General features: G+C 36.1%; 1 protein-coding gene across 1 annotated transcript in view; it reads right to left on the bottom strand.

Annotated features, from left to right (window-relative positions):
- LOC107593343 (RNA polymerase II elongation factor ELL) overlaps positions 1–16,054 on the bottom strand; it is a 44,745-nt gene extending 28,691 nt beyond the window's left edge. Inside the window, exon 1 of the mRNA XM_016283028.1 lies at positions 15,860–16,054. Within this exon, the coding sequence (XP_016138514.1) occupies positions 15,860–15,994 (135 nt within the window). The 5' untranslated portion in view covers positions 15,995–16,054. The remainder of the gene's footprint in view (positions 1–15,859) is intronic.

Consider the following 16,054-nt stretch of genomic DNA (forward strand, 5'->3'; position numbering starts at 1 on the left):
AACTATTTTCATGAAACCATAACACTAATAGCCTTTTACAGGCACACTTAGTTCAATAGCCTATTGAAATGTCTTGGCCTGTGAGAAGAAATTTCAGTTAGTTTTAATTTACAGTACAGTGCAAATGAAGGCATAAATAAATTTAATGTATCTTTTAATCAAATGCGAGTTAAACTATTTTTTTTGGCAAACAAAGGGTTTACTATTAAAATTAAAACATGGAAGAAATGGCATATTGTGTGATTATTCTTTTAAACAAAAGTTGTAATAATTGTTGTAGTAATATTATGTATATCATACTGCACCACAGTAATATATTTCTGATCATTTCTTTAAGCTAACCCGAACTTATATTTTGACGGGTTGCCATGAGGAACTTTTAAGTTTCTGTAGCCTATGTAAGTGTTTCCCATACATTGATTTATTTGTGGCGTCCACCACAATATCAAAACTGACCGAGTTTGCATATATATTGCTTTAGGCCAGAGTGGTGACTTCTGACAGGCTGCATCAGAGCCAAATAGTGCGTTTCAGAATTAAGCTTTTATCAGCGAATTGGTTTTAAAAATGACCGATACGATAATCATAAAAATGCTTAATATCGGCACAGATAATCGGTCGACCCCTAGTACAGATGCAGTGATGCACTGTGTTTAGTCCATGGGGTTCTGGCTCACATCAGGAAATGAATAAATTATCCTTTTGATTCCATCTGCGACTGAGATAGGCACACATAATGGAGACATTACACTGCAGGCACAGGCTGTGTACATCAAAATCCAATGCTACGGTAATTACCGGCATCTGTACATTCACAGAAGATATTAACTTAATGTATATTCTATACACACAAAGCCCAGTTGTATAGGTTTATAATACATCAATGTAGGTTAATATGAACTTCAACAGAGGATAATTAGGTCTGGTTGTGAAGGCTGAAGGATTTATTACTTCAGGGCTCAACAATAAGGACGAGCCGATGGCCTGGAGCCAGTGCGAGTGTATTTCAGGTCAGTTGATGGCATTGCCAAAAATTAAATATGGTGGCTACCCTGAAAAAGGTCCATTATAAACCAATCTAATGATTTCAGCAAGTGTTTATGAAGTGTAGAACAGCCACAGTTTTACACCGTAGCTGTAAAAATTAGCTAGTATTGTACTATATATATATAAAAAAAATTTTACTTTATAAATTATCAGAACATTCTATTAATACATTTTGCGACAAATCATAAAAAAAATATTTTCACAATTAAAAATCTAAGGGGAAGGTTAGAAAAATCTGAACTACAGAAAAAAACATCATATTGTTCAGGCCTGTAGTTCTTTTTTCCAATAGAAAAAAAGTTTAAGAGATAAACATGACGATCTACATCAGATCTCAATAGAAGCGGTATAAATACAGGCATCAAACCGAGCCAGTCTCTCTCTACAGCCCTAAAAAGAGTGCAACCCTCAGCCTGTTCATTTGAATGGGCTGCTGACATGTCACTATTCACTGGGACACAAGCCCAGAATGTTCCACAGCGGTAACCTTGGGACAGAGGGTGGCTCCAGACCAACACTCACAGTCGGAACCCCAACAGATCACACAACGCAGATCTAGACGGAGCGCTGGCACTAATTTTGGACAACGCTAGATATGCACAGACATGGAAATTTCTCTCTCGACCAAAAGCTTATTTTTATGTTATGGCCCTTAAGTGATATGATGACCAGTACAATACAATGGAGCTGGTAGTAAGCAGGATATTTATGAATTATATATATTTTTTCCCTCAAATGGGTGTTTTTTTTAGAATTTTATCATCAATATACATTTTATTTTAGATTTAGGGTATTTTTACATGACGACAACAATGTTCAAAAAAAAAAGTTTTTCCTTTGCATTTTTGAAAAGTTTTGTATTCAGACGACAACTGCATCAAAATACTGCAAAAAAAAAGCAATATTTTGCATGCCAGCCCAGTAGATGGCGATGTCACTTTGTAAAGAAATACTACACATACCTATAGACCAGGAGTGGGCAAACTTAGCCCTTCCAGGCCACTTTCCTTCAGAGGTTAGCTCAACCCTAATCAAACACACCTGAACCAGCTAATCATTGTCTTCAAGACTACTAGAAGGCTACAGGCAGGTGAGTCGTATCAGGGTTGGATCAAATCTCTGCAGGAAATTGGCCTGGAAGGGCCAAGCTTGCCCATCACTGCTCTAGACTGAACATGTAATAAATCACATGACATCCTTTTTCACAAACTCACGTTTTTGCAGTATTATACGGAGACAATAACATTATCGTTTTAAACTTGCACTTTGAAATTAGTTTAGGCCCAAGCAATTGTGATTTCAGGCTGCTAAAACGTGTTGTCGTAAACGAATAGCCAAAATGTTTTTTGTTTCAGTTGAAAATTGTGTTGTATAAACGCCCCTTTATTTGATCTAGATTTATAGTACCAGTCACCATATCACTTGTTGACCATAACAAAAAACAACAACAAAAGTTGCTGTGAGTGTGTAGTAAGCAAAAAATTTATACATTATGTTTGCGATCAAATATATTTGTTCTTTAAAATTTAAGTAGGAATGCACCGAAATTGTCAGCCGAAAACATATTCGGTGCTAGATTTAAGATTTTATCTAGAATTATAATCCGAGTCAACATATTAATTAATAGTGAATTAATATTTTTGGTCAAAAAAAAAATTAAGTATTTGTTCAAAATTCCACAAATTCAAGATGTGGAATTTCAAGCAGTGCTGATAACAGGGATCTAAATGCTGTGGAAGTGGAAGGACTCCAGAGCTCATAACAGCTGAATAAATCAAAAACCTTGTAATGAGCATAAGTTTCATTCATTTTCAGAATTTAAAATGAGCAAAATATGACCTTGAATCGGCAATATGCAGTTTACACCATAGTCGGGACTGAAATTGCTTAACAGCAATTTTAGGCTTACAATCCAAATCGGTCAAAATGAACCTCAACACAAAGAGCAAAGGTTTAATGACAGTCTGACATTTCAGTCATATTTGGCACTAATTCTGGTTTACCAGGCCCTAGTTCCAGCACTGAAAACTGTAGAATCAGCATTCCTTAAATATCCATGACACTAGGGGTGGGCGATAAAGCCTCAATTATATCACGATATTTCAAGAATATTTGCGATAACAATATAGAAAAAACAAAACATGGAACGTTTTATTGGTGATTGCAGCTGGCAGGCAGCAGCATTTATTAGTGCAAACAAAATGAAGGGCATTTTCCATCCTTTGCAGCGCGTACATTTTTTGAGACAGAGCGGACTGTGCGCGTACAACAGCACATGTGCGACGTGAATGTTGAGATGGAGTAGGTGGTACTGCGAATATGTTTCGAGCTCGTCAGTCCATGCTCATCCGTGGTCGAGTACGCGAGATGGAACGGAACGCGGAAAATGAAGTATACGGCTCCGACGCAGCCCTCTAGTCAATGCTCTCCGCGCCGCTTCGCTAAAGATATGCGCCTCGCCTATTTTTGAAGGTAAGTGTGCGCTCGAATATGCTCTAGAACTGCTCTCGGGATACTTTGATGTTATACACCGATCAGTCTGCACAGCGCTGCTTCAAGTCGAACACACCTATTGGGTTTGTGGTGGTGTTGTTGTACGCGCTAGGGAACGTATGTCCGCCATACATCCCGTCGCTATATATCATTGATATCGCGACATGACACATTATACCGGTATTATCGTTGACGGTTGACACTTCACGTGCAAAATAAAATTAAATCTTTATTAGGGTAAGCAAACTTAAAATCGATGCTAAATACAACAAACAAAACAATAAAACGAATAATAAACAGTAATATTTAATGAAATTCGTGTTTAGCTATGAAAATAGTAGTAGTAAAGACAAACCAAGCAGAATGCTAGCGGGCAATGAATCACCAAATTTGTGTTTTAAGTAGGGGTGCAAATCGGATGGTTCATCACGATACGATACTTGCAGATACTTCAAAAAAATTCTACAATACGATTTTGATGCAGGAGAATATCGATCGATATTATTATATTATATTATATACCTATATGAAACAACCATCTACATTTTTATTAACTCACAAATGCAACCAAAACAAAGTCACACACAAGATTAGTAATCTTAAGATATGACAACAGTCAAGACAGTCTTTCAGGCTTCGGTGTTAGTTGTAGAAAAAAATAAAATACATGTAGAAAAATAAAAACTTTATAAATAAAACTTTATTTGATACTTTTTTGGCTGCTACTACGGGCTCAGTGCTAAAAACCTTTTCTACATATAACCAAATTACAAGCAATAGCAGAAAATCAATACAATATAACAGACACAAATTAAACAAAGTGCTTTTCAGGTAGATCTAAAAGAAATTCAGGTACAGAAATGTAATCAAATGTAAAATAACACTGAACAAGTTTTAGAAGGATTAATCTATATTTAATTTATACAGTGAAGACTATGCAGTCAAAATCAGTGAGATTTTCTGTTAGTCTGCTTTCACTTTAAGAAAAGCACAGATCCAATATACTGATACACATACATTTTTCCTTTCTCAACTGTTTACGTTAAGACATAGGCCTAACCGACTGTGTTTACTAGGAATTTTTCGCCAAGGCGTACATGTAATTTGTTCTGTATTTATTCATTCATTCATCCATGCACAAAAAAGCAGAGGAGAGCTCAATTAGGTATTAGCGCGCTGTCAATGCTGCTGTCTGTATGCATGCGCTTTGGATGTGTGCACGTCACTGCGCGTTGAAAACTTCTCACAAGCGCTCGACAATTCTGCCAACTACCCAGAGCGTGTTTAACGCTCGCCGTTCAGGCACGTGCAAAATAAAATTAAATCTTTATTAGGGTAAGCAAACTTAAAATCGATGCTAAATACAACAAACAAAACAATAAAACGAATAATAAACAGTAATATTTAATGAAATTCGTGTTTAGCTATGAAAATAGTAGTAGTAAAGACAAACCAAGCAGAATGCTAGCGGGCAATGAATCACCAAATTTGTGTTTTAAGTAGGGGTGCAAATCGGATGGTTCATCACGATACGATACTTGCAGATACTTCAAAAAAATTCTACAATACGATTTTGATGCAGGAGAATATCGATCGATATTATTATATTATATTATATACCTATATTAAACAACCATCTACATTTTTATTAACTCACAAATGCAACCAAAACAAAGTCACACACAAGATTAGTAATCTTAAGATATGACAACAGTCAAGACAGTCTTTCAGGCTTCGGTGTTAGTTGTAGAAAAAAATAAAATACATGTAGAAAAATAAAAACTTTATAAATAAAACTTTATTTGATACTTTTTTGGCTGCTACTACGGGCTCAGTGCTAAAAACCTTTTCTACATATAACCAAATTACAAGCAATAGCAGAAAATCAATACAATATAACAGACACAAATTAAACAAAGTGCTTTTCAGGTAGATCTAAAAGAAATTCAGGTACAGAAATGTAATCAAATGTAAAATAACACTGCATAGTCTTCACTGTATAAATTAAATATAGATTAATCCTTCTAAAACTTGTTCAGTCAAAATCAGTGAGATTTTCTGTTAGTCTGCTTTCACTTTAAGAAAAGCACAGATCCAATATACTGATACACATACATTTTTCCTTTCTCAACTGTTTACGTTAAGACATAGGCCTAACCGACTGTGTTTACTAGGAATTTTTCGCCAAGGCGTACATGTAATTTGTTCTGTATTTATTCATTCATTCATCCATGCACAAAAAAGCAGAGGAGAGCTCAATTAGGTATTAGCGCGCTGTCAATGCTGCTGTCTGTATGCATGCGCTTTGGATGTGTGCACGTCACTGCGCGTTGAAAACTTCTCACAAGCGCTCGACAATTCTGCCAACTACCCAGAGCGTGTTTAACGCTCGCCGTTCAGGCAGTCTTATCGTCCCGACACGTGAGTTTGAACGAGAATGCACGCGTTGGCGGTAATGCCAAATAACATGTCAAAATAAGGTGCCTATTTATAGCTACTACAGATATCAATATTTTACGTGTGGCATACATCATATTGTTAGACATTTAATCAATGTATCGATCCATATTGATGGATCGTTACACCCCTAGTTTTAAGAATGTACGATTTTGGGGGAAAAAAATTTAGATTTTTCTGATAAAAATCACAACTGCGACATAAAATGTGATTTAACTATAATACTATCTTGCGCAAAAACAAATCTTCATTAGGGTGTGCAAACTCAAACAGCTCACAAAATGCTGAAACCGTAATTTAAATACATTAAATGCTGCTGCATACAAGTAAAATTACAAAGTAATGAATATTAAGCAATTAAACAGAAGATCTGCGTTTGAACTATTTAATTCAAATGAGTTATCGGAGCAAAGTGATTCACTAAAAGGGAGTCAATAAAATGATTTACATTTTTCAAAGCCACATGTACAGCTACATTTATGTAAAATTACTGAGACATTGCTACACTACTGAAAAGTTAGAAGTTGTCACTATTTTAGTTACAGCTTAAAAGTTCACAAAAAATAAATCAATAAAAATTATCATCATTTACATTCAATATAAGTGAATGGTGACCACAACCGTCAAAGAGCAGCTCAGACATTTTGCTTAACATCTTCGGCGTTTAACAAAAATCCAGTCAAATGGGTGTCGAACAACATGAGGGTGAGTTTCACTTTGTTAAACTACCTGTTAGGGATGGGCGATATGGGCTTAAAATATATCACGATCATTTCTGATATTTATTGCGATATCAATGACGATAATTTAGGGAATTTTGTTTCTTTAGAGCAGTGGTCACCAACCTTTTTAGGCCCAAGATCCCTGACCTCGGCCTTTATGGAAGACAAGCTCTACCTATTGAAGAATTGATAGAGAAAGACATCCCAGATTGTACTTCAAATTTGAGGTCTTTTACTTAGTATTTTAATTAGTGATGCCCCGATCATAGCGGATTCAGAATTCAGATTTTCTTTTTAGCTAGCAAATTGGATTCTGATACCGATTTAAGCTAATTTATTTATTATCTATTTGCTTTATAAAAATCTGTAAAAATCTCATTCCGGGGGTAAAATACACTTTTTTCGGCAGGGATCTTAAAGTAAAATTCACATTCCAGGGACTAAATACCACATTATTGGGGTCACTTCAACCCGCAGACATGAACAATCCCCCGCGGCAACAGTGTTAAAGTAGCCCAATTCCGCGGGAAAACCGCGGACTTGGCAACACTGCTTATGAACCGACCGTGCTATAGCGTTTCCTTGTTTACCGCTGTAAACAAAGCAGAGTTGCGCTTTATACGGAGAAGAAAACGCCATTGCCATCGAAACTTCTCAAGACAGTACCCTTCAGTGATACATTAATATAACCTCATAAATGTAATGCATTTTTGTACTTATTTTACTGTTTTTTTTGGGATCTACTGGGACAGTGATAAAGAGCTACCAGTCGATCACGTTCGACGGGTTGGCGACCACTGCTTTAGAGATAAGTATTACCTTTCCTATTTTTACCCAAAATAGGGTGTTGTGAGCATTACGGAGTACACACGTAATGTAACGACTAGGGGTGTGCGATATTGACAAAATTATATCTCGATATTTTCTGGGATTTTATCGATAACGATAATTAGACGATATTTTGCTGAGTGTGTTATTGTGCTGGTACCTTAAGGACTCCCGAAGACAGCTGACTACTAATGTTTTTAATATTCTTCATATTCTGTGTGGTGGTCAGTTCATACTGATAGTTTTCCCCAATATATTTAAATATTTTAAGTATATCATTTTTATTTTAAACGTATTGTTTTTTTTTTTAAATTGAAAACTGATATTTGAAAAGAATTAAAAATAAAATTAAAAAAAAAAAAAAAAAACAGAAATTTGAAATTAAAACCGCCAGCAGGTGGCAGCAAATCACTGTTAATAAGCGAGTCATTGCGATTGAACCGAATAATTTAAACGGTTGATTCATTAAAGAACGAAACACCGTCATGTTGCTCAGAGACACAAAACAGCACTGTGGCTGTATTCTGAATGATTTTTGTTGGAGAAATAGAGCAAAAACAAGCAATATGGTGTCTAAAACATAAGTCTCTTAATTAACTTATTGTTTATTGAATTCAATGTCACATTTGTAATCATGGTAATTTTTGGAGAAAAACTGCACTTTTCATGTGAAATTGAATAACTATATGAAGTGTAGGGCTGGACAATATGGCAAAAATTTATATCATGATATATTTCTTAATTTCAGTCGATACGATATAATTCTGATATCGATATGAACACTATTAAAAAAAGCCTTGTAAAAACTGCCAAGAACGCCACAACAGATGTCTGTGCATACAAACTTATGAAAAATGAATTTGCCAAGTCTCTGACACCTCCTATAAAACCATATAATATTTTAGAAAAAAAGAAAAAAAAACAGCACAAATAAATTAATGTTCACCTTTTATTTGTATTTAGCCTTCATTCAAACAAGAAATGTGAAATGATTTCAATCCTGCTTTTTTTTAAATCCAAAATACAGCAAAAACCATAACATTTTGAAATTTACTATTTAAAATAACGGTTTTCTATTTGAAAATATTTTAAAATGTAATTCATCCCTGTGATTTCAAAGCTATATATTTTTAGCATCATTACTTCAGTCACATGATCCTTCAGAAATCATTCTAATATTCTGATTTGCTGCTCAAAAAAACATGTTGAAAACAGCAGAGTATAATTTTTTCAGGTTTCTTTGATGAATAGAACGTTCAGAAGAACAGAATTTATCTGAAATAGAAATCTTTTGTAACATTATAAATGTCTTTATCATCACTTTTGATCAATTTAAAACATCCTTGCTAAATAAAAGTATTAATTTCTATAATTCATACTGACTCCAAGCTTTTGAATGGAATAGTATATAATGTTGCAAAAGGTTATTTCAGATAAATGCTGCTCTTTAGGTCTATTCATCAAAGAATCCTGAAAAAAAAATTCTGTTTTAAATATTGATAATCAGCAAATTGGCATATTAGAATGACTTCTGGATCATGTGACACTGAAGACTGAGTAATGATGCAGAAAATTCAGATTTGATCACATGAATAAATTACATTTTAAAATATATTAAAATAGAAAGCAGTTATTTTAAATAGTAAAAATATAGATTTTTTTTTTTGCTGTAATTTGGATCAAATAAATGCAGGCTTGGTGAGCAGAAGAGAATTCTTTAAAAAAAAAAAAAGAAAAAAAAAGTAAAATCTTACTGCTCAAACTTTTGACTGGTAGTGTAGGCTGATAGCCAGTATAAAGAGTATGAAAAGTGCAAACTGATTGTCTGCCAGCAGGAGGCGCTTTAAGAGCGGTTGAACTAGCAGTTTCTCCAGTAATGGCTGTAATCAAATCAGCTCCGCTCATGAACGCTTTTATCAGATAAAATAAAAATCCCATCGAAAGTTTTCTGAAGATAGTCCTTTCCCTTTAGAGATACATTCATATAAAACACCGCGACAAGTTTTGATTTTAAAACATGCAGTGCTCAATGTTTATTCAATGAAGTTAAACGCCACAAATTCATCAATGTATGGGAAACACTGTAATGTAGGCTATATCGAAATATCGGAAGTGTTTAAAAACCATATCACCGTTATTGAAAAACAAAATATCGCGATACATATTGATATTGAATTATTGTCCAGCCCTAATGAAGTGGTATAAATATATACATTTTCTGCCATCATGTCTTGAATTTGTGATCATTCTAAATGCATTTTAATAGACTGAATCATGCAGTGAAAGAAAACACACTAAATGCGCACACGCACTAGTCTAGACTTCACGTAATGCGTGCGCTCTGTAGGGATGTTTTGAATGGTTTTTGCAAAATACTCGATAAATGTCAAATCGCACATCGTTAAAACATCAATTACGATATTATCGCAGACGATACATATCGCACACCCCTAGTAATGACGGTTTAATTCATACTGGAAGCCAGAGGGTGCCCTTGCGCAGAAACGCCACATATGCATAGTAGAAGTAATGCTCCAGGAAGAAGTATCCAGTGATCGCTGTAGCTGAATAAAACGCAGACAGAGAAATTTTAACTGAGGAAACCTGAAGACAATAAACACGCGATTGCACAACATATATGGTATCTGTGTTCTTCAAGCAATCTTGGGTACTTTTTATAAGGATAAAGTATATTTATAATGCAATGCTAATCGACATAGCCTTTATCACTGTATATAATGCTATAAAATAGTATGATTTCTGCCTTATTCTGTGATACGAACCCACGTCTGATCACAAAAATAAGTTATTTCAAACACTCGACTGTTAAGAAGTTAATATGGAGAAAAAGCATGTCAAATTAAAATATCTTTGTTGGACAACAGGTTTGTAAACGACTCCTACACATGTAAAACTGTGTCGCACACGTGCTACTGTAGTACATTTACTGCGTACCACGCAGTGGAAAAGCGCCATTACTCAAACCGATTTTTGTCGCACTGTACAGCCCTATCCAAACCTGTTCCAGATTGTAGAAGGAGCTGCTCAATTTCACGTTCGCCTTCCTTCACGTCACTCCACACAGTCGCACACAGAAATGTCAACAACTAGACTTCGTTATTATCACGGGAAGACGAATTCTTATTGAGTGGAGAATTTTTACCGGTATATCACAAACGATAAGATAGCCCATCCCTTCTACCTGTGGACTTGTTTAAGCACCAGGCTTGGCACTGGTCAGATAAAGCTACAGCTTGAGAAACAGTTTACCCATGAAGGAAGAGTTGACAAGCATCCTCCCAAGATCATTATGGCCCTTTAATGACCGTTTCTGCAGCCTGCTGACCGAAGCCATCTGTACACTACATGCTATTCTCCAGAGGACCGCCGTGGGCTCAGAGGAACATAATGTAGTAACTCGCACGGCCAACCTGTGATCCAAGAACAACCTCTGAATTACTTCACCTATTGACACCTTAAAACTCTGTGCCAAGGCTCTGACTTCCTTTGAGAGCAGACCGAGTCCAACTGGATTCTCTCGTTGCCATCAACATGTCAGTTTGATAGCAAAGCGGCTAATCTATGGAAGCTCGTTTCCACTGCAGAATAAAACATAGAAAAGCAATTTATGACTTTTCATTTCACAGTTCAGACTTTTTCCCAGAATTGCAAGATATAAACTTAGAATTGTCCAATATAACCTCACAGTTCTGAGAAAAAAGGCAGAATTGTGAGATATAAACTCACAATTGCTAGATATAAACTCAATTGTCATATATAACCTCACAATTATGAGAAAAAAGGCAGAATTGCAAGATATGTATTGATAATTGCGGGATATGAACAGAGAATTGAAAAATGGCAATATATAAGCCTAGTCAGAATGGCAAAATATAAACGGAGTAGGAAAAAAGTTAGAATTGTGAGTAATATAAGTTTATACCTCGCAATACTTTTTTTTTCCCCTTGAATTTTAAACTTACATCTCGCAATTCTGTTTTTGTTTCTAATATGGAAGAAAACCACAACAACAACAAAGTAATTTGACTTTTCATCCTTGCATTTGCAAGTTTATATCCCTCAAATCAGACTTTTCTTCTCAGAACAGGTTAAAAGCAATGCACCAGAATTTTAGCCACCAAACATATTCGGATGAAACTGCAAAAAAAAAATAAACCAAACTTATGGTTTAAATTTTTAGTTTGCGAAAACAATTTTGGAGGGCTGAAATCATTGACCGAAACAGCACTTTTCTAGGGACACATTTTGACTGTTTCAGCATCCATATGTGACCCTGGACCACAAAACCAGTCATAAGGTCAATTTTATATCATCAAGCTGAATAAATAAGCTTTCCATTGATGTATGGTTTGTTAGGATAGGACAATATTTGGCCGAGATACAACCATTTGAAAATCTGGAATCTGAGGGTGCAAAAAAAAAATTTTTTTTTTTTAAATCAATATTGAGGAAAATCGCCTTTAAAGTGGTCCAAATAAAGTTCTTAGCAATGCATATTACTAATCAAATTAAGTTTTTATATATTTACGGTTGGAAATGTACAAAATATCTTCATGGAACATGGTTTACTTAATAGCAGCACTATGTAACTTCTGGCGCTCTAGCAGTTAATAAACAGAGCTGCACACATCCCGCGGAAGAACATTCCAACCGGAGCTACTTCTCTAAGTTTGTGTCTATGGCGATTCACGCAGGTATGTGTTACTCCGTGGCGGGGACGACTCGACCAGGCTACAATAGTCCAAATCTAAGTATTTATAAGTGTACCGTAGTGATTCGGAATAAGACAAAAACGCGGTTTGGAAGATGACTTCATGATGTACTCGCTCATTATATACATTTTGCAAATTTAACAGAAAAAGTTACATAGTGCTGCTTTAATATTCTAATGATTTTTGGCATTAAAAAAAATTGCTACAAATATACCCAAGCGACTTAAAGGGGTCATATGATGCTGCTAAAAAGAACATTATTTTGTGTATTTGGTGTAATGAAATGTGTTTATGCGGTTTAAGGTTCAAAAAACAAAATTCCCACATACTGTACATTGTTTCTCCTCTATGCCCCACCTTTCTGAAACGCGTCCATTTTTACAAAGCTCATCGTTTTGAAAAGCGAGGTGTGCTCTGACTGGCCAGCTATCCAGTGTGTTGTGATTGGCGGAATTCGTCAAGCGTGTGAAAATCGCATCATATGACCCCCTTTAAGACTGGTTTTGTGGTCCAGGGTCACATATCTCATGCACACAAAGTGATAAAACTACAACAGGTGAACATGTTAGCAGCATGGACTCACTTCACTGCGACCAAAAAAAAAATGCTGGAGTAGAATTATGTAAAATTTGTTTGGCTGAAACACTGAAGTGGCTTGTTGGCGAAGGACTTTACTACAACTGGTTTAAATTTATCATCTGAGAAAACAACACTTTAAACCAAACACAGTTCAATTACCCAATTAGGCAAATTTAAGTACCAAAACGTTTTTGCTTAACTTTCAGTAAAAAAAACAAAACAAAAAAAACCCGGCAAAATACTCGGTGCATCAAGTTTATAAAATCAAAAAATAAATGCTAAGGATTTTTCTTAGTATCTTTTGCGGTTGCATACATGCATACAATTACATAACTCAAAGGGGCATTTCACCCAAAAACTCAAGTTCTGCTTCACCCTCATGTTGTAAAAAAAAAAACTAAAACCAAAGGACTTCGAGCATTTTCATGTGAACCATTCCTTTAAAGCTCTTTGCTTGCTGGGTGCAAACCTCTGCTGGATAAGACAAAACCTTCGGACTCAGTTACAACAAACAGAAAAAGGAACAATGTGCAATAAACCAAGATGCTACAAAGCATTTCCCTATTGACATACAAGCAACAAGGCGGCCCAGTAAAATGGCTGACTACCACTGTTTTACTCTCCACCAAGCATCGAGAATGGATGAGGTAAAGCCCAGCTCTCATCCAAATACAGTATTCAACGGATGACTAGGCGACAGACTCAATCTAGTGAATCTACTTTTTTTTCCTCCGGAAACTAAGGTGCAGAAGTGATGCAATCTTGTCATCACAGGCTGAAGTGAAAGTCAAGTGCACAAAAATGGTTCCTTCCGGTCAGAATTCGCCTGAATTAAGCAGAGGTTTCCAGTGCTGCAGACTTTAACGATACCGCAAATCATGCAACCTAATGAGAAGATGTAAAAAGGTCAAAATTACGATTTTCACTTGGGATGTACGGACACTAAAATTCTGGCAAATAATTATATACATTTTCATATTTTAACAAATAATTGACTATATTAAAACTCTGCATCATTTTGTCTAAACAAATTAAATACTAAACTAAATCAACCAAAATAATTTTAAATGCTACAAGTGAATTCAACCACACATCATTCATAAAAATTACATTTGACTTAAATGAGCATTTTTAAATATTAACTTGAACTTAAAGCGTTAGATAATAGGAAAATACTACAACTTCGCGCTGTGGATCGCCGGATCGGCTTTCACCGTGGACGAAGCGGAGTCGTCACATGTGGTTGCCGCTCTTTCGTTGAATCTGACGTTTTCAAGCCCACCCGCCGCCACTCACTCTAGCCCACCGTGTGTGACACCGTTTCATTGTGAAAGCAAAACTATTTTGTTTGGTCTTCCAAAAGAGGACACGACTAGAAATCAGTGGTTAAGTTGTATTTACAACACTGTTCCAGAACACTTCAACCCAAATATTCAGATGTGTGCAGCACATTTTATGGAGGACTGTTTCCTGATCCTGGGAGAGTAGACTACAATGCCGGCTGTTCTGACTCACAGACTGGAAGCACGTTTTTTTTATATTTTATATACATATAAAGAATTTGCCACTGATGATTGCAGTGTAGAGTAGGGCTTGTTGTTTGTCATTTCTTCGATCACAAATGCAGACATGGTTTTATGTTTACGCGGTGCCATGCAACGCAACGTGTAAAAAGACAGTACAAGTCATTATAATCAGTAATTATGTCCCCACTGGATGCAACAAATGCCTCGTTTATAATGGGTTTTAATGTTTTTGTCTCGTCGCGCCGGGACAAGGCATCACAGTATGGTAGGGGCGTAACATTTCCATCACACGCTTGAGGAATTTGGCCAATCACAACTCACTTGATAGCTGGCCAATCACAGCACACCTCGTTTTTCAGACCGATGAGCTTTGTAAAAATCGACGTGTTTCAGAAAGGTGGGGCATAGAGGAGAAACAATAATGTACAGTATGTGGAAAATAATGTTGTTTTTTTTAAACCGCATAAACATTTCATTACACCAAATACACAAAATAATGTTCTTTTTAGCAACATCATATGACCCCTTTAATTTCATTGACAACTGAGTAATGAATTTCAATAATGTAAATTAAGCTGCATTTATTTCTGACTGGTATAATTATAATAATTTTTTTTTAATATTCCAGTTCTAATATATTTTAATAAATACCTGAATTTTATATATTGTGTACTATATATAGAATTTCAGTAACCTTCTCATATACATACATATATATATATACATACATACATACATACACATATATACATATATATATATATATATACACACACACACACACACACACACACTGAAATTTAACTCCATTTATTAATTTTCTCTGAAATATTACTCCAATTTTAATCTAAATTCCAATATGTGGGTGCAATACACATTCAAAAGGTTCAAACAAAGCGTTTGAATCAATAGTTCTCAACCTTTTGGACTAATTTTTCATTAGCTTTAATTGAGCTATCAAGCCATCTTGTGGTCCCTTGGAAGTTTGCTGAGGGGCCCGGCCCCTGGTTGAGAGTCAAGCATAACTAGAAAAATGTCTACTCATCAGTGGAATTCCCATGACACTTTAAGACTTACTTAACTTCCATGACTTTCCCTGACCTGGAAATCACAATCCTAAAATTCCCAGACATTTCCAGGTTTTTCCAGGAACCTGGGAACCCAGTTACTTTCAACCAAACTAGACTGCCTGCCAGCAGACCAACACAAATATAACAAGTCGTTCTGTTGCATTACCCGCGGAGGGTTTAATTAATGGCTTCATTAGTGTATGAAGTGCTTGATAAGGAAGGCAGCGACAGCAGATGGCTGGGACTGCTTCGCTACGCCGAAGTTCCTGCTCACTTCGAGGGGAATTTCTTCAGCTGAGTGGGTGATTTGCTGTCAGGCAGGGAAATAACTGTCGCCTGCTGCTCACTGTTAGCCTGCTAGCACGGTCTCTCCAGCCTCGCGTTGCGGTCGCCGCGCGTCTTACCTTGTTGCTCTGGTAGTCTTCAAACGCTCGCAGCGCGCTGTCAGTCAGCTTGACGTGATAGACGGAGATGTTGCTGCCATTGCTCACTCTTCCACAGGACAGTCCGTAACACTGCTCCTCCTTCAACGCCGCCATCTTGCTCGCATTTCCCACCACGCTCACGCGCCTCTGCCGTGAACGCAACAAGCAGCTCGA

The sequence above is a fragment of the Sinocyclocheilus grahami genome, unplaced genomic scaffold (genome assembly GCF_001515645.1).
Source record: "Sinocyclocheilus grahami isolate Dianchi unplaced genomic scaffold, SAMN03320097.WGS_v1.1 scaffold169.1, whole genome shotgun sequence".
Lineage (NCBI taxonomy): Eukaryota > Metazoa > Chordata > Actinopteri > Cypriniformes > Cyprinidae > Sinocyclocheilus > Sinocyclocheilus grahami.